The 19,126-nt window shown below is 40.3% G+C and overlaps 1 protein-coding gene across 1 annotated transcript; it reads left to right on the top strand.

Annotated features, from left to right (window-relative positions):
- The first annotated feature begins 2,763 nt into the window (after window positions 1–2,763).
- nt5dc2 (5'-nucleotidase domain containing 2) lies at window positions 2,764–12,366 on the top strand. The gene is made up of 14 exons (XM_084918347.1): window positions 2,764–3,246; window positions 5,194–5,378; window positions 5,472–5,546; window positions 5,650–5,705; window positions 5,789–5,882; window positions 8,456–8,584; window positions 9,005–9,065; window positions 9,159–9,261; window positions 9,371–9,472; window positions 9,593–9,674; window positions 9,820–9,906; window positions 10,824–10,964; window positions 11,344–11,408; window positions 11,762–12,366. The coding sequence occupies exons 1-14, from the start codon at window positions 2,871–2,873 to the stop codon at window positions 12,021–12,023; spliced, it is 1,818 nt and encodes a 605-aa protein (XP_084774473.1). The 5' UTR covers window positions 2,764–2,870; the 3' UTR covers window positions 12,024–12,366.
- The last annotated feature ends 6,760 nt before the right edge of the window (window positions 12,367–19,126 follow it).

The following is a 19,126-nucleotide window of genomic DNA, read 5'->3' as shown; positions in this document are numbered from 1 at the left end:
TTTCTCCCAAAGGCATGAGGGCATGCATGTTAGATTAATTGGTGATTCTTCAGTAGGTGTAAATGATTGCCTTTCTGTGTTAGCCCTGCAACAGACTGGCGATTTGTTCACTCTGTGCCTACCCTTCCTCTCACCCTGTGAGATCTACGATAGGCTCCAGCGCCCCTTAGACTGTAAAGTAGATAAGTGGGGGGGGAAACAGAGGAATGCATGGATGTTTAGAAATGGTTTTCTAAACCTCACTTTTAGTTTTAGCCTTTTGTTAATCATAATATATAGGGTAAGATTTAAGAGGTTCTGAAGAGAAATTACAGCACAAATATATTTGTCATATTGACAAATTTGACCAAACTGAAAAAGACAAAACCTGAACACATTTTCCATTTATACTTCCATTATATTTTGATTAGTTTTGTAAGTATACAATATTGTTTCTTTTCCTCAAGTTCTAAAGTTCACCTCTTATTTTAGTTTACTTTTAGTTAACTATATGTATCTTGGACTCGGATAACCTGTAGTCCTGTAGTTACGTAAGTCAGATTTAAATCGAGAACTCATCAGAACTAATTAGAAACAACAGACAATCAAGTTTCCTAATCTCTTACAGATGATTTCCTCAAGGATGGAGACGCATATTTGGCAGCAGACTTTCCAGTATTTTCAGCTGGAGTGTGTATTCAAGGCCCACCCGCAGAACAAGTTTCCAGAACTGTGTGTGAGAAGTTAGGACAAATAAAGAGGCTGTTTATATAGAAAATCTATACAGGAAAGCAAGCAGCGCATGTGTTCTGAGAGAGAAATAAGGCAAATAAATATAGAGATTAAATGATAAACAGGGTCCAGGATGTCAGTACTTAAGCTCACACACAGAGGTTATGTAATAGAGGAATGAGAGAACGCAAATTTAATCCTGTCACTTTCTGCACTTGCTTAATCCAAGTGCTTCCCAAGATTTCTCTTGTTGTCAATATGGCTTTTTCTTCTCTTCATTTTTGTGGCCCTTTTTTGAATTCCTCTGGTTTTGGAGCAACAGTGTCTTTAAACCACACATGAACTGTTTTTTGCGTTGCGTTCTGGTTTTTGTGGTGTTCAGTTACCATTTTGCATTAAAGTAAAAAGTAATAAGCACAGTTAATCAGCTTATGTGTGAACAGTGTGGCGTTTTTATCTGGATGGAATGCAGAAGTCTTCAGAAAGTGTATGTTAAGGTGGGAGTGGAAAACAGCAATCCTTCCTGTTTGCCTCGGGGTCCTGGGCGCTCACAGGTCAAGCAGCGGTGGCAGATTGCAGCCAATCACCTTCTCAACGCAGCCAAGGATATGCAGGTCTCCAGTTACACCCTGATCCAGATGTCAGGATGTAGTCTTGTGATCTTTGTTTTTTGGGGATGGGGGTGATAGTAGAGGCCTTGCGCTGGTGAGGTATTGCACATGACTCTCTACACCGTAGTGTTCAGGTCAACATAAGCTGGAGGCAGAGACTGCTTGTCTCTTTATGGTATTTACAGGGGTTCCAACCTTTTGAACTGGCTCTTATCACTCATAAGAATGAATAAAGTCTTTATCGTGATAGGGGAGGAAGGGCCTCTGAGTTGCGCAGATTAACGGCAGCCGGGCTTGAGAGAATGGTGGGTGTCACAGAGGGTGGTGCCAAGACTGCCTTTTTAGTTTTTCAAACCAATAACACAACACATTAAGGTCATTTGGCAAGTTGTCAGTGGACTTGAGGTCTTTATGTTTGAAGTCGATGACAGAAGCTGTCATCTACATTCACTAAACCTCTCTCGCTATCTTGCTAAACCTGTAATTTTCCTTAAGGCTCCTCACCAACCTTTTTTTTTTTTCTCTAGCTCTGAACCACCATGCATCACTGTTTAACTCACGTTTGGGCCTTTTGGTCTACAGCACTCTTTACAGAAGCTACAGCAGGCCTCTGTATACTTGTCCAAGAGTGACTCATCATAGTCCAAGCACAAGAGGGGCCTCCCCCTTTTTTCCCCCCTTTGTTGTGCTCCACTAAAAGTCTCTGCAAACTCCAGAACAGAACAGAAGGAAATATTCACACGTATCCATGTTTATCCTATTGCTTCAGTTGCAAGTTTCTTTAAAATGTAAGACTTTGGAAAAGATTAGTCATAATGCTCTGGTTTTGAAGAGAAAGTTTGCTAAGTTTGTTTAAAAATCAAATATGCATTTTGTTTTTGCAGTTAACTGTCCGGGGGAAACTTCAAGAACACATATAAATGCCGCATTTATCCAATACTATGTATTGCAACTTTTTTGTGTTTGTTTTACTAAAGTTTCTCACATTTTTTCCCCTGGAAGAGCATAAATGAAGCATTTGCACATGCAATTGAGGCATATCCCCGCACACCACGAAACTAAAATACACAAAATACTCATAGAGCTGCACGTTTGTGCGGAAAAACGTTTTCCTGCAGGGTTTTTACTTAGTTGTTTTTTGTTGTTTTTTTGTAAAAATTTCCGCCAAGACAACAAAACCTCGTTTAGTTTAAAATGCACACTGTCCAAAACAATACCCAGCTCTCAGGGAGGATGTGGCAGAACACCCATTTACCTCATATATGCAAAGCACAAACGAAAGAACAAGATGTGACTGCAACTTAAAGAAAACACACAGAAGTCACGCTGACATGTTTTCTCATGAGAATTTGATCACAGATACAGAGAGTTCCGCGTTTCTGATTGGCTGCAGGAATCGGAGTACCTCCCCTTTAAATGGAGGGCCTCTCGCCCCGGGGCGTGGCCACAGTGAAAACGAGGGTATATGTTTATCTGTTTGCTAGCTTCAGCTTCCAGTGGCAAGCTGGCAGAGGTTTTTAGGAATGGTAATTATAACGCGTCGTAAAAATGTCTTTTAAAACAGTGGGCACATTAACACGTACATTATGGGCAAGAGGAAACAAGACCCCTCCTCTGGCCAGATCCCCCAGAGTGAACAGACTTTGTACCACATGCAGGATCTCTGGAGGAAAAAAGCAGGGCCGCGACGGGACAAAAGAGGAAAGTTGCGGCTCAGATTCGGACAGACCAACTGGCGACGCTCCGTCACCCAGCGATCCACTTCACAGATGCACGGCTGGGGACAAGAAGCGAGCCAAGGAGCCGCTGGGTGCTCCTGGTGTCTGTGGTGTGAGGAGACGCTCTTTCACATCCACCGCAGCTCCAATGGATCAGATCTCGTACCTTTGGACTCGCTACAATGACATTAAACGGCTGGTTCACGGTAAGCAGAGGGGCCCCCCCCAGCCCACCACCCCTCCCTTTTTTTGTCCTAACTGGGGCCCCCCATATCGCGGTTATCCCGCACGTCACCGTGGCAGCCGCTATGGTTCTCTGTTGACGCCGAAGACATTTTGTTCTTTTAGGGATTTCGTTCATCCTCTTTCTAATTTAGCCACAGATGGCACATTAATGCCATGTGTAACACGCATGCAGGATAAAGTTTTGCACAGCAACCTGTTTAAGATGCATTTGTGCTCACGCGTCAGTTCCTCTCTTTGGCAAGATTTGTTCTTGAAAACAACCCAAGCGGCTGTTGGTGAACGCTGCACGTACACTGTGCGTTTGTGTGTCCTTCTGAAACATGTGTTTGCGCTAAGCATTCCGCTATCCAGCCAAATGTGCACTCACCATTATTTAGGGTTAGGGCCGGTTAACCACAATTCTTAGCTTGATTGTATGTCATCGGATGCATTCTGTAAATGATCTATGTCCTATTTATATTAGCGGTTTTGGCATGCAGGAGGCACAAGTGGGCGTTTAAGCAGGTCCCTGCAAATGAGGCATGGAAAAATACTGTATGGAAAAAAAGAAAGAAAGAAAAAGAGAAAACGAACTTGGGGATTTAGGGTCGGTACAAGTTGTCTGTGTTGTTATCAAATGCACTGACATGCACGTTAGCTCCATAATATTTGCTTTTTGGTTTTTGTTTATTTAGTTCACGTGGGCCAGCCCTGCTTTGCATGTGCAGAAAATAATAATAATAATAATAATAATAATAATCAGAATAACTGTCAGTCTGCGGCAGACCTGTAAGCTGTGCATTTGAAGGGAGAGTACATGAGCAAAATAAAGTATTAAAAGTAAAGGAACTCTTATGCAGCCTTGTTATAGCGATGTAAACAGCAATGTAATGCTGCATGTGGGCACAGTTTGGTTTATTTAAAGTACTTTTATATATTTCTCGAGTGTTTATTCTATAAATATGCGTCACGATTTAACTGCAAATGTTATCTTGATTTACAAAGTAAGTATAGCTGCCAAATAACTGTAGTGTAATAACAAAACACAGCATCTCCCTCTTAAGTGTTCTGGAGTAGAAACATGAAGTAGTGTAAAATGAAAACACTCAAAAGTGTTTAAGACCAGAAGCCTTTTTATATACGTGTGTGTGTATATATAAGTTTTTTTTACTAACATACTCTGTTTAAACCACATTTTTTGTTCTCCACATGGTGGGTTTTAATTAAAGCTGGTCACGCATTCTCAATTGGAAATGCAATTTGTCAGATGCAGTCTTTTGAAATGTGACTCGGCATAGAAAGAAAGGTATTTTGTCTGCTCCCAGCAGCAGCCCTCATTGAACTCTGTCACTACAGAGGGGCCATGCCCCACTTTTAGGTCATGTGTGACTCAGTCCTGTGCTCCTGCTGCAGCCAGCGCTGGAGTCCGTCTCTGCAACAAAATGTAAACTGTGTGTTTAATCTGTGCGCCTGTGTTAGCTGTGTGACCGTACTCGAGATAGTGTGCAGATAAAATATGGGAATATTTTCAAAGGCGCAGTGAATGCTGTGCTGCCCGTTATGTTTTTCCAGGTTAAGTTGGTAGAAGGTATAATTGTACAAAATGTTCTTTTGGGACGGCCTGAGCTCAGTCAAGTAAAGGGCTAGTTGACATCTTCGAAATGCACGTTGCACAACCTCGTGAGCTTGCCAGCTAAACTGGACCGAAAACAGCAGTTACTTCTTTCTCCTCTGCAGAAGCGCACAATCATCAAGTTTCATTACAGAAAGGGTCGTTTACACATTCCCTTTAAATTAAAACACGAGTCAGCTGTAATGAGCTGTCATATCGCGCTCTTAAATCTTGCTTATTCATTGTTGTTTGGTTAATTTGATCTGTGATTCTCAAATTTAAATGAGTCTTTCCCCGTTTGTCTTTCCTGCACCAGACCTGATCCCGCCGGGTGCGTGCAACCTCCTCAACTCCTCCACCATTTACGCGAACAACGAGGTCGACTTGGCTGAAGTGGACATCTATGGCTTCGATTATGACTACACTCTGGCGCAGTATTCCAATGCGCTCAACGCAATGATCTACAACAAAGCCAGAGAATTCCTAATTGAACACTTCAAGGTGTGCTTTGCATCAGTTGTGTCAAACATGTGTGCTTTGAAACTGATTTTTAAACACAGGCTTATTTAATCTGCTGGTTGTCCTGTTTGACAGTACCCCGAGGGCATTCGCAAGTATGACTACCTTTCTAACTTTGCTGTTCGGGGCCTTCACTATGACATCCAAAAGGTAAAATCTTTTAAACTACACTTTAACCATTGCAGGAGCACAATTGTGCATTTTCTCTGTGCAGCTCATGAAGTGAAACTCTGTTATTTTTGCTCCTCTGTAGGGTCTTTTAATGAAGATAGACGCCTTCCATTACATTGAGCCGGGGACAGTGTACCGGTACGAAATGAAAGATGGTTTAAGTGAATTGGGGGATAGTGTTATTAGACCCCAGTACATTCATTTGTGTTTGATGTTCCCAGGGGTCTGAGCCCAGTGCCAGATGAGGAGGTCCTTCAGCTCTTTGGTGGGACCTATCATGTCCCCCTGCAGCAGGACAGTGGCTTCTATGGAAAGGTAAAAATTTCTTCTTCTTTTTTTTTTTTTTTTATTTTATTTTGCAGAAGAAACCTAAAAAAATAATTTAACCTCCTGAGACCCCCGTCCTCATATGGGGGACATTACAGTCTGGCTTTGACTTTTGCTGTGTTATGATGTAAAATGAAGCCAAATCAGGGCATGTTTGTTTTTTGTTTTTGGTGACTTTCTGTTCAAAGTTGATGTTTATTTTTGATCCTTATCATGTCAAACTAATCCCAAATAGCTAGGAGAATTTAAAAAGCACTCAAAACAACAGCTTAGGTTTCAGGAGATTAAGGAATATATATTGATTTTAAAGTTAAAACACTCCAACTAGACACTCCCTATTAATCACATTAGTTCAGTAGTCCAATAACTTTAAATCAGAGTTTAGTGGAGAACTGTTTTACATTTACCACAGTTCTTGCACTTTGCCTCCAGATTTGTTTTTGTACATTTACTCTCTGTGGAACATGGGTTTGTTTTGGCACAGACGTGAAAGCCTAAGTACTGCCGGATCAGCAAAATATTACAGTTTTATTTGGACCTCCTCAAACAAGGAATTTGGGATTTAATCTGTTGCTGTACACAGATTTACCAAATGTTGGGGTTTTGTACGGCTTTAGCATTACATAAGAACCAAATGGTGAATTTTGTAATCTCATTTCTTCCATTGTTGTCATGAATCGGTTGGAAGGCAATGTTCCAGTCCCAAAAGAGCTGATTATGAGAACTCTGTGTCTGCACTTTATTGTTTTTTTAGTTCTGTACTCGTTAAGGCAGGGAAATTAGAAAGCTCTGCTGGGTCTGGGAGTCACCAAGCTTTAAACTGACTAAATGTTTGCCCATTAGGAGCAATTTGGGCTCTGAATGTTTTGAATCAGACTCCAATCATTTTCGCCCGATTGAACCTTTTAAGTGGTCTCCTGCAGCAGGAACAGTGCCTCTTTCCATCTGTAACAATCCTGTCCAAAATAGGTCTCTAATCTCATTTGGTGCAGTTGGACTCTCTTAAGGTACCAGCTTGGTACTAAGTTAGTTGGTCCTACACAGGACTTTTAAACCCATATTTGTTTCAATATAGAATGATATCCAATGTTTAAACTGATAAAATGTACCATTTTAAGAAATAAAAATTGTCTCCTTTTGAATTTAATAGCAGCACCACATCTCAAAAAGCTGAAAAACTAGAGGAGGAACAGCTAGAGGAGTGTTTTGCAGTTAATTAGGTTAACTTTCAACAGGTCGGTAACAATTTCATCTACAGTGCATGATAACAAAAGATTCAAAGAATATGGATACGTCTTTGTGCGTGAGGGACGAGGCTAAAAATCAATATCGGATGCCCATGATGTTCAGAGCCTCAGGCCGCACTGCATTAAAAACAGGCATGATTCTACAATTGGAAATCAGTGCATGGACTCACGAACACTTCCAGAAATCATTGTCGGTGAACTCAGTTCACTGTACCATCCACAAATGCAGGTTAAAAGAAGCCATATGCGAACATGATTCAGAATCATTGCTGTCCTTTTCGGGCCAAACTGTTCTGGGGTCAGATGAATCAAAATTTAGAATTCTTGCATTATTCAGCAAGATGTATACTGCATCGATTTACCAGCATGGCTTTGTAGTAGAAGACTCTGGGAGCTGAACCGGCCTACCTGCAGTCCAGACTTTTTACCATCTGAAAACATTTGACTTACCATCGTAAGAAAAATAAAACACCACAGAAGCAGGACTTTTGAGCAGCTAGACTCATATATCAGACAAGAATAAGACAGCAAAAATCCAGCAACTGGTCTTGTCAGTTCCCAAACTGTTTAAAAGAAGAGGGGATGTTACGCAGAAGTAAACACAGCCCTGTCTTGACATTTTTGAGACGTTTGGTGCCATCAAATTCAAAATGAACTAAATCTTCTGCTTTCTTTAAATGGCAATTTTTGGCTGTTTTCTGCGTTCTCCTGTGAATAAAATGTGCGTTTATGAGATTTATAGATTGATTGAAATGAGTAGATGTTTGTCACTTGGGGACAGTGTCAAAAATGTGGGACAACCAGTAACATGGCTGTACTCATTTGTTATGTTAATTGTACAATAGCTTAGGACAGACGTCATAATGAGGGAAGAACTCTGCAATGAAGTGAAACAGAGCATTAAACAGTGCAAATTGTCCTGTACAGACATTGTGTTCTTCTTACGCATACTTTTTTGTGTGTGTGTCTTCCTCTTTTTGAGAGACTCTGCTGTTCTTCCCTTTCCTGTGTAAGCCAGCTTCTCAACAATCAGTATTCTCCCTGCATTGTCATTGCTGGTGGGCTTCTTGCTGCTGGCTGTGTGACTCTGCTGCATTGCCAAACTCTTGCGCAAATGGACACAAACACAGGACGATAAATTTTGCATCATTGGGTAGTGCTCGTATTGAAAACTGCTCTTAATTTAATTTTTAAGTTGTTCAAAATACTTTAAAAGGCACATGAAATGTTTGTTTGCTTTGTTTTAAACAAAATAAAGGTAAAATGTGATCTTGTGAGAATCAAACATTAACTTGCATTTTTTTTTCCGCACAGGGACCAAAGGTAAAGCAGTTCATGGATATCTTCTCCATTCCTGAGATGACTCTCTTGGCTGTAGCAAATGACTTCTTCATCACAAACGACATCGAGTATGATCCAGTTCACCTCTTCAAAGACGTCTCTGTGAGTTATGATATGTTTTAATGTCCGTTTCAAAGTCTGGCCTCACTCTGTAGCTCATACCAAGGGAGCATTGGGAGATTGGATTTTTGACTATATCCGTGTTGCGTGCTTCATCAGCTGCACGCTCAGGAATTTGCTGAGCTCCGGAAAAGTTTGCAATGGACTCTCTCTGGTAGAGCGAAGAACAATAACAGCTTTTCCTCTTGGTTCTGGGGTGGAAGGTTTTCAATTATACAGCACGCCCACTACTTCATCATAATTTCTCCTCTGAAAATAAGCAAACTGACAGGTCATTAATCATTTCCAAATAATTGGGGTCTTTCTTCCCAAGTGACTGTAATTCAAACTTATCTCATAGTAGGGATCAAAGAAATGTTCTGAACATATTGTGAAAAACATTCATTGGCGTTTAATCCACAGGAAGCAGTCGGCATGGTTCACCTCAAAGGATACATGTACAAATGGATTATGGACGATCTCGGTAAGAACTCCTTTCATGTCTTTCGATTTTGTCTGCGCCCTGCTACACAAACACCGGCAGTTCAATTAATTTTTGTTTTTCTTCGCTTTACAGATAAATTCATTCTCAGAGGGGACGAGACGGATGCTGTTTTGCATCAATTGGCCAGCAACGGAAAGAAACTTTTCCTCATAACCAACAGTCCCTTCAGCTTTGTGTAAGTGTGAGCGACTTGATGGAGTCCACGTCTGCAGTAGTGCACTCTGTCCTAATACAAAGATAAACACCTCGGCGCTGTTACATTTCTGCTTCTTGTCTGTGTGCAGCGATAGAGGAATGACGCACATGGTGGGGAAAAACTGGAGAGACTTTTTTGATGTGGTCATCGTGCAGGCAGACAAACCTCACTTCTTCACCGACTGTATCAAGTGAGTAACTCCTTGTAGTTTTTCAGTGTGGTGAATGTGCGCCGGCATCCCTCTCATGAGATAAGGCGCAGTCATTTCAGTGCTCCTGTTTAACAATCTCCAAAACCGTTGCTCTTACAGACCTTTCAGGCGCTTGGATGGTAACGGTGACCTTCGGTGGGAAAAAATCAAGAGTTTGGACAAAGGACAGATTTACAAACAGGTCTGTAATGAAAAAATTGTTCATTTGCCTTTGTGGCATTTGATTTATTTAACTGCTGTGGTTTTTACACGTTGAAAAGTCTGTATGTTTTTACTTGTTGTGTTCTGAGTGTCTAATGAGTATGTGGTTGATTTTATTGTTTCAGGGAAACCTATTTGACTTCCTCAGACTGACAGGGTGGCGAGGATCAAAAGTTCTGTACTTTGGAGATCATCTTTATAGCGACTTGGCTGTGAGTATCCGAGCACGGTGATCTCATCATGATGAATTGCCGAGTCAGTGTTCTGCATGGTGACTAACCTTTTGTGATATAGGGATCAGCAGGAATTTTCCTGTGTGGCTTCATTTGACGTCCTTGGTGTGCGATTTAGCAAAGTGAGATTTTTTTTTTTTTTTAGCTTTGATGGTTCACATCATTTGAAAGATACACAAGTACAGAGTATGTGCAGAGATGCGCACGGTGCCAGATGCCATCTGTCTCCACGTATTGCACAACTCTGAAAGTCCTGAGAGCATTTGGGTGGGGTCAGAGCAGACTGTGCAGTGAAAATCTGAAACACTAGATGGCAGTATGAGCACCACAATATTTCGTCAGAAACTGAGGACTGTTTTGTGTTACTGTGCAAAGTAAAGGCACACTGTATAAACATATTAACAGCGAATATGTCTGTAATCATGTATCTAATAAATAAGAGAGTAAAACATGGCAACATTTGCTGGATCTTCCAAACAGAAGACAGTCAAAGTGATTAAAAGAGAGTTATTGTGCTCATTTCCAGCTCCACACATTTATTCTGCTTGTTCATAGTTTACAACAATGCTTATTTATAATATCTGGGGCTTTACTGCAGCTCTTGTTCCCTTTTCTATTTGAAATGAGCAATTTTAGCTTTTTTCTTTTGGCCAGTTGTCTTTTTGATAGGCAGCCTCTCACAAACAGCAGGTTTTAACAGTGGGTGGGTGGCGCTGCCATGCTCAGGGCACTTTAAAACGCTGTTGTTGTTTCAGTTATAAAGTCCTTTAATTATGTTGGTGTTGGCTCACAGTTGTTGTGCATCCCGCTAAATATCAAATGTTTTTCTAAGGGGCAGAAAAAAAAAGAATAAATTGCTGCATATTTTCTCAATATGCTTTTATCTTTTGTTGCAGGACCTCATGTTGAGACATGGCTGGCGCACAGCAGCCATCGTACCTGAACTGGAGCAGGAAACCAAAGTGGTGAGCACAGACCGGTATGGAATGAACCTCACCTGGATGCAGGCTTTAACTGGCTTGATGGAGCGCCTGCAGGTGAGAGTTAATCCTTGAGCTGTTGGGACATTATATTCTGCTTGCACTCACGCATGGCAAACACTCACATACCTGAAATGATAACACATGATAACATGTTGACAGAACACAATGTTAAAAGGAAAAAAAAAACAAACTGTTCAGATTCCAGCGTGAGAGTCCACGTGCTTACAATCCCATTAACGTGTTATTGGATTGTTTGTAAGAGCTTAAACGAGGCAAAAAACTGCAGTTAAGGCAACTTTGGAACTTTAGTTGTTGTTTGTCCCTACTGTTGAACTCAGACTCAACTTATCTAAGGGACAAAATTTATTGTTTCTTCTCCATATTTATGTTTTTGAAGAGCTAAATTTATTCATATTGTTCTTTAATGTCCTAGACACACAGAGATCCCGTGTCTAAACAAGTTTTTCTGGAATGGCAGAAGGAAAGAGAGGAACTCAGGTGAGTGTTATCATCGTAATCCCGGTCTTAATCTTTAAAAGCACCTCCCAGTGTTCCCAGTGATGTTGTTTAACAAGTCTGTACAGTACAAACACTGGCTCAAATGGAAAATTTCAGTTTTTGCTGTACTATATATCTCAGTTAAAGCATCCAAGTATATTAGTTCTACCTACCTTAAATGTGAACAGATATGATAATAACATTTGATATGACAGCGCTTGAGCTAGAGTTACTTTTTTGAGGACTTTTCACTTCTCCTTGCTTCTACCACTTCTTGTTATTTCATAACTTTGACTACATATTCATACATGTACAATGTCATAACTTTTATCCCACTTTTTTTTACATGCTAGGGTGATGACGAAGAACCTGTTCAACCCTCAGTTTGGCAGCATCTTCAGAACGTGTCACAACCCCACCTACTTCTCCAGACGCCTGTGTCGTTTCTCAGACCTCTACATGACGTCTCTGAGCTGTCTTTTGAATTATGACCTCTCGTACACTTTCTACCCCCGCCGCACCCCTCTGCAGCATGAAGCTCCTCTGTGGATGGACCAGCTGTGCACAGGCTGCATGAAAACCCCTTTCCTAGAGGAGATGTCTCACATCCGATGAGAGCCAGAATCTCATAAGTGACTGATAAGATTTTATGTTTTTTAAAGCCTGGCAAACACTTGATAGCCTGAGGATGTCTTACCTAGCAGGGTTTCCTTTTAATGTAAGGAGAGGCTGCACAGCTCACCCCGAAGGGCGCAGTTCTTTTGTTCAAAATAGTGAGCACTTTCCCCGTAAATCCCCTGGAGGGTGCCGTGTATGTAGCTCATGTCCAGAGAGCATTTAAATACCTTGCGTTAAAAGATCAACAGACACTGTGGTTTCTTCCTGTAGCTAACTGTGGAAGTCTTTCAATACAATGCTACGCCGCACAATTTAAACAAATAAAGAACTACAAGTTTTATTGATGGTGTTATTTTATTAAGCTCTTTGTATTCTCTACCAGTGGGTTTCGAGCTTTGTTTCGGACATAAAGGGGCAAATCAGAAGTTCAAAGCACTCCTGTATTTATCTCTACACAAAGCACTCTGTCATGTGACTTGTTCTTCACTCTTTTGTCATACAAAACACTTTTGACAGCACATTTACCATGTGTGGACTTAAAAGCTCCTTGTTGCTTTCACTTTGTCAGATACTTTCCTATAATCCAACAAATGCTCCTGCTGTGTCCGATGCAGGTTCAGCACTCTTTACTGTTTTATTAAGGTGTTGGGTTGCCCGGTGGTGGTTGGCTCTATATGAAAGTAACAGTTCTTTCTCTATTAAGCTCGTCATTGCGCCTTTGATGTATCATGCTCGCATAAATTCCACTCTATTGCAACTGCATGAATTTACTTTTTTTAATAGGTAGACATGGAAAATGAACTACTGATTTTGAACTTTTTGTGCAATTTGTATATTGTAATAATAATGCATAGCTATTAAAAAGAGATGACTCGCTGAAGTTCAAACCAAGCATCAGAAGAAGGAAGAAAAATGATTTAAGTGACTGTTGAATGATTGTTGGTGCCAGAAAAGAAAAGTTTGATTATTTTAGAAACTGTTACTAGGATTTTCCCACACAACCATGTCCAGGGTTTGCAGAGAATGATAGAGGAAAATATCCAGTGAGCGGCAGGTCTCTGACAGAAGAAGGCTTTTTGATGTCAGACGTCAGAGAAGAAATCCTAAACTGCGAAAGGTAACAGTAACTCAGATAACAACTTACTCCACTCAAAGTATGCAGAGAAGCATTTCTGAACACTTAAAGTATCCAGCCTTGAAGAAAATAGGCTATAGCTGCTCACCAAAATTGGACAATAGAAGATTAAAAAAAAATGTTGTGTGGTGTGAAGAAATTGCTGCAATATTTAGATGCTAGGATCAGAATTTGGTATAAAAAAAACCACACAAACATGAAACTTGGCTCAATCCTCCCTTGTAAAAGTTCAAGCTGGTGCTAGTGGTGTGGGGGATTATTTATTTATTTTTTTTTGCACATTTTTTGTGCCCTGTGTGTCATTTGAATTACACAGCCTACCTGAGTGCAGCTGCTGAGCATGTCCACCCCTTTATGAATGAAAAAACATTGAAGTTGGTTGTGCTGGCACAGAAAACATTCAATGTAGTGTGCCCATTTAAACACAGACGGCAGTTCCAAAGATTATAATTTGGTAGATTTAACAAATAGATGGATTCTTTCTATTGATTCAAACAAGAATGAAACAGAAAATGACAACTAAGAAGTGCTATCCTGCTACTGAAGTGATTCAGTAAATGAGGAACATTTATGCCACAAATGCATTCAATTTTTTTTAATTAACAGTACGGTGATCCAGTGTAACACAACCATGCATTCAAGTGAGAAACTATCTCTTTACATTGCACGGTAATCACTTAAAAGGTTCAGCAGAGTCTCCTTAACTTACAGGCTCTTTCTTCTCAGCCTTGTGGTAACGAGGTAAGAGGTCTGCCAGGCTAAAGAGGTGGAGTTATATAGACTTCGGGGTGTGTCCTACAGACCGACAAGGAGCAGGATACATGCTGTATGCTGGTGTCATGAAGGTGGAAAGGGTTTAGATGTGATTTTAACGATGACAAAGTGTACCCATTCTTTGATGGCTGCTTCCAGCAGGACAAACACACTATGCCACAAAACTCAATCAACTAAAATCGGGTTAAGTTGTTCGATGTGCTCAAATGACCGGATCTCAATCCAACAAAGCACCTTTGGCATGTGGTGAAACTCTGGAAGAGATTCAGTGTGCACCAAAATCTCTGAGGAGTGAATTAAGGCAGTACCTACAAGGTGTACTTGTAGGTAAAGTGTGCCGTGAGTGTATTTTCTCCTACAAATTTTCTTGCACCAAATAGCCCATTGGTCGTTTGGTTGCTAGGCAGCGCACCATCCATTCATCTTCAGTGTAGTCCGCATCACACATTCATTCACTTCCAGCCGTCTGCCAGAAGACGACAGCAAAGGTACTGTGCTCTGTTATGCTACTCCCCACGTTTCTGTCGTTAGCGTGTGGCCGAGGTGCAGGACACTTATAGCCGATATCAAACAGCCGGGCAGGGCTAGTATAGCGGTCCTTGTTCAAGTTTTGTCACGCTGTCCCGTCCTGGAATCAGCTGTGTAACTGCCGACACTTAGCGTGGATCTGCATTGTACGTTTGTGTGAGTAATACATGTTCTGTATTTACAGCATAAAACTAATTTTAAGAGACTCAAAACACTGAGTGCAACACGAATAAGTAAAATGTAAAATTGTAATAACAAAATGTGGAATACACAAGCAGGGGTTCAGCGTTTATGTGATCATCCGTCCTAGCAGGAGTCAGGCTTTGATTTTGTTAGTATGAGAGAATTTTATGTGTTATTATCACGTTCTTCTGGGTTGTTGCTGCTGTATCTTCAGTTACGATGCATTTTTAAGCACCTTTTCTGTTCTTTTCTGTTTATAGATCTTTGTGGCATTTGATGGAAAATGACATTTTCTCTTGATCCATTTAACTTCTTTTTTCCTGTCGGAGAAGTCCTGAGTGTGTGTTGTCTGACCCTCCAGCATGAGTAATGGACTACATCTTCTTGCACATCACCACCTCATTTGGCTGACTGCTTGTTGGAGGCTGCATATTAAATTCAGTGTTCAGTCTCTTTGGGTGTTTTTTGTGTGTGGATTGAACACACTTTTTGCTGTTTGTTGGCGCTTGGCATATTTGTGAATCGTGAGTGCTAGACTACAAGGCTTGATGGTTTACTCCTTTGTGTACCCTTGTTGGAAGACTGCAATAGTGTCACTTCCGCTTCAAGAAGCACAGCATATGACCTACTTTAGAGTGTGTAAAATTAAACTAAGAATAAGTGACAATTCATAGCTTTAAGGGATGGATTGATAAGGGCTTTGATCTCTAAACTTTGTGGACTGCATGGAAGACCAGTAAAGACTGGATCCACCTGGTTTACTGACAGAAACACATTAATACATCATAAATACAAGTGACATGCTGCAGCCATAAATGCTGCATTGCACTGAATACCTCATGTGATCTGTGTTTCTGCGGGACTGACTGGTGTTTTAGTCTATTTCATGGCTCTGTGCCTTCAGTGAATAATTCTGCATCTGAGCAGAGGAATTTTCTCTGTATTTTTGTTGGCACTCACCTCTTCTACTTGGGATGTGTTTGGAGTGATGCAATATAGTTTCAATGGGAGTAATCCATTTTGGAGAATTATCGCATGCTAATAAATAGATGTGGTTTAACAGGTAGAAAAGCCTCTGTATAACAATATTTAAAATTAAATGGGTGCACACCCGCTCTGTCCTTGCATCCCTTCATCCTTCAGTGCCTCCATCCCGCATTTTTCTAGCTACACCATTTGCAGCACCATCTCTTCATCCTTTTTTCTTTTATCTCTCTATGCAACATCTTCTCACCTGCAACTCTTTCCATTCACTTCCATGTTCACACCTACCTTGCATTGAATCTTTTTCTTTGCTCTCAGCTGAGTGCCTCTCTGTCTGTCACTACAGTGGCCATGGGAAGCTGTGCACTCAAGTAGTGTGCTCTGGCAGCCAGTCCCACCGTGTAGCAGCCTTTTCTATTATTAAATGTAACAGGACCTTTACTTTCACAGCTTAAGATCTCACTGTAGAAAGATTTCCCAGCGCAGATGATATTCCATCAAGTAAATCAACAGAAAAAGAAACCCTGAAGCCCCACAGAGAAAACAGACTTACACGGCTTGCTTTCCTGTATTTTCATTCTCGTTCAGCACATGCATAATAAAACCACTATATATTTGTTAATTCATGAGTTCTGCACGATATAAAATGGAACTACATTTAGATTTACTGGTTTCTCTTTCAAAAAAATAAATAAATAAGAAAATAGGATGATGAGCAAAGGGAGGAGACCTCAAGGTAACAACCTAATTGGGCCTGGCAGCGTCCCGGGGTGGGGAAGTTTGAAATCACTGTTGTGTAATCTTTAATCAAATCTTGCATTGCAAGCAGAGAGTCTGTGAGGTTAAATCACAGTTGGACCAAATTGTTTTGTAGCTATTTTGTCTTAAGTGGAACATTTAATTAATATCTTTTTTTTTCCATTTTCTTATCACTGATAATGCATTTTTTAATAACTGCATGTACCATTGTGACATCTTTAGTTATAATCAAAGGAATTGGGGGGACACAAGTCATTCTGGGTCTCTTCTTGTGTCACTATTGCAAAAAATGTTTTTGACAAAGTGTACATTTTATTTCATTTTAGTGAAAATGAAGGGACATCACTTACGGTTTCTCCATCTATGGAACATTGCCAAAAATAAAAACAACTTCCATTTCAGTGACATAAAACAGATTATGTTCATGCTTATCTATTCTCACCTTGACTGCTGTGTTTTGTAAAGCGTTATCTCAGCTTTACTGATCATAAAAGGCTACAGCGAGGCTGTAAAGCATGAGAACGCGTCTCTTTTTATGCCTCTTTATTACATATCTGTTTTGTAAGTGACTGTTTTGAAAGTTTAATTGAAACTGTACTTGTCGGTCTATAATTATCTGTCTGATCCATTACTGTGTCAACAGAGCTCTTTTTATCTGTCCCTATATTCAGACTTGCTAAATGTCTGACTCATAGTAACCTTATAAACTTAAAGTCATTGGCTTTTTTCATCTTTATTGTTCCTTCAGTCAGTTTCCATACAGGTTTTGCTAGATTATATGTGTATTATTTATTTGCTGGTTCATGTGAGGCCACTGGCTGCTCCTGAGACATTCTTTCATCATACATGTAAGAAGCCCCGTTGGCACCGTGTCAGACATATACACATGCAGCTCTGTGAAGTTGCTCTCTGTGACAGCACATTTTTTCTCTCTCCTGTGCTCTTGCCCTTTTAATGTTTGATGTCCAGTATATTATCGAACCCTTTTGTGAATCACAGCCCCGCCTGTGATGTATGAAATACAAGCCTTTTGTGGTTAACATTTCTGAGGGGATGAGAAGATGCATTAGAGGGCGTGCTGTTTCATTCTGAGAACATGGGGGAAGGATAGTTAATGTGATGAAAAAGCAGAAAAGGCATTCTGAATGTTTGGGGTTTTTTTTCATAAATTTTCCACCTTTCTTCATTAAAAGTCACTGTATTGTGCTTTGAAATCAGATATCCTAATTATAAACCTGTCCCAGTGCTGTTGCAACCACAACCAAACAATATTTAAATCTTCATGCTGATGCATAAAAGCCTTTCTTTTTTTAAAGAGACTGGATGGATAATTTCCCTGCCTGCTGAATTATTCATCTGCAGACTGTATTTATGTGCATTCTCCATTCAGAGGAAGATGTCAGTTGGACCAGTGCAAACAGCTTATTAGACTGAAAGTATAGTCTCTCTTTGAAGGGATTTAAATGAGTCACTGTCGCCCTGCATCTATATTTATTCTTGATTTTCATCACAAGTTGCCTTTGCACTCTTTCTAATTCAGCAGTTTCATTACCTGCCAAAGTGCATGGCCATAATCACAGAGTTTTACTTGAATTAGTTTACTCTGTGCTGTTCTGAACAGTCACACTCTTTGAAGTCAGCCTCTTTAACATTCAGAGGAGCGTCCGTCATCACTTTGAGTCTGTGGCTCAGTGGCTTAGACCTTCTTTTCTTTTTAAAGTCTTTTGGGAAAATCCTTATTGTCCTTCTCCTGCGTGATGGAGGTGACTAGAGAAATAGTAATCTTGTAAAGAACGAGTTCTGACAGGTTATTTTCAAAGTGCCTAACCTCGCTACTGCATAGATCCAGTCCAACAACAAGAAGCTAAACCTTTAAATAAAGGTCTTTAATCATGTGCCATATGTCATCTGTAAAGTCACTGAGATAAAATGAATTACTACAGAATTTTATAGAATTGATGCATTTTAAATGGTGCAGAATGCAGTAAAAAGCAGGCACACTGTATTCCAGTATTGCTGCAGTGCAGGGTACATATGATATCTATTGATTCATTCTGCTAGCTCTGATTAGCTTCAGTAAATAATGTAACTGCATTTACTGTGGATGATGAAACCGTGTAACCCGATTATCTTTGTGCTGGAATTTAACATATGCGACTAACAGTAAGTCTTTTATCGGGTACAAAACAGTTAAATGCTAACAACTCTAGCATCACAAGGGCTTCGATATTATAAGGCATTCAATTCTATAATTTATTCTGTATCTCACTCATTATCTGTAACAAACTGGTATCCTTCTTTAGAAATTATGAATGTTGATATGTCTGCATGAAACGGTAATTCTCACTGAAGCATGAAGCCAGCATAAATAATGAATAGTATGTACTGTTCCTCGCTTTGATCGTGTAATATTGTTTCTGCACCAGCGAGCTGCTATGAAGACTCCACACACCAGATTGTATCTGGGGAGCACATTTCCTGACTCATCAACACATCTGCCCTCTGTGACACCACAGTGTAAGGTTTTCTAGGTGACACATGCAGAAGTTCACCTCTATTTTTGGAGACACCTGCTGTTTCACTGCAGAGGCTCTGACCCTCCACACAGTTCCTTTAGGCTTTTATTGAGCAACAAAAATAGATGCTAAACCCGAAGATTAGATTTGGTTTGATTTTGACTATCTGGTGTATTAGAGAACAGATGAAATTTTTCAAGTGGGTCAACTACCTAGATTCA

This window comes from Perissodus microlepis, chromosome 20 (assembly GCF_051167445.1).
Source record: "Perissodus microlepis isolate ML-2025 ecotype Zambia chromosome 20, ASM5116744v1, whole genome shotgun sequence".
Lineage (NCBI taxonomy): Eukaryota > Metazoa > Chordata > Actinopteri > Cichliformes > Cichlidae > Perissodus > Perissodus microlepis.
This window is presented reverse-complemented; position numbering and strand designations above follow the sequence as displayed.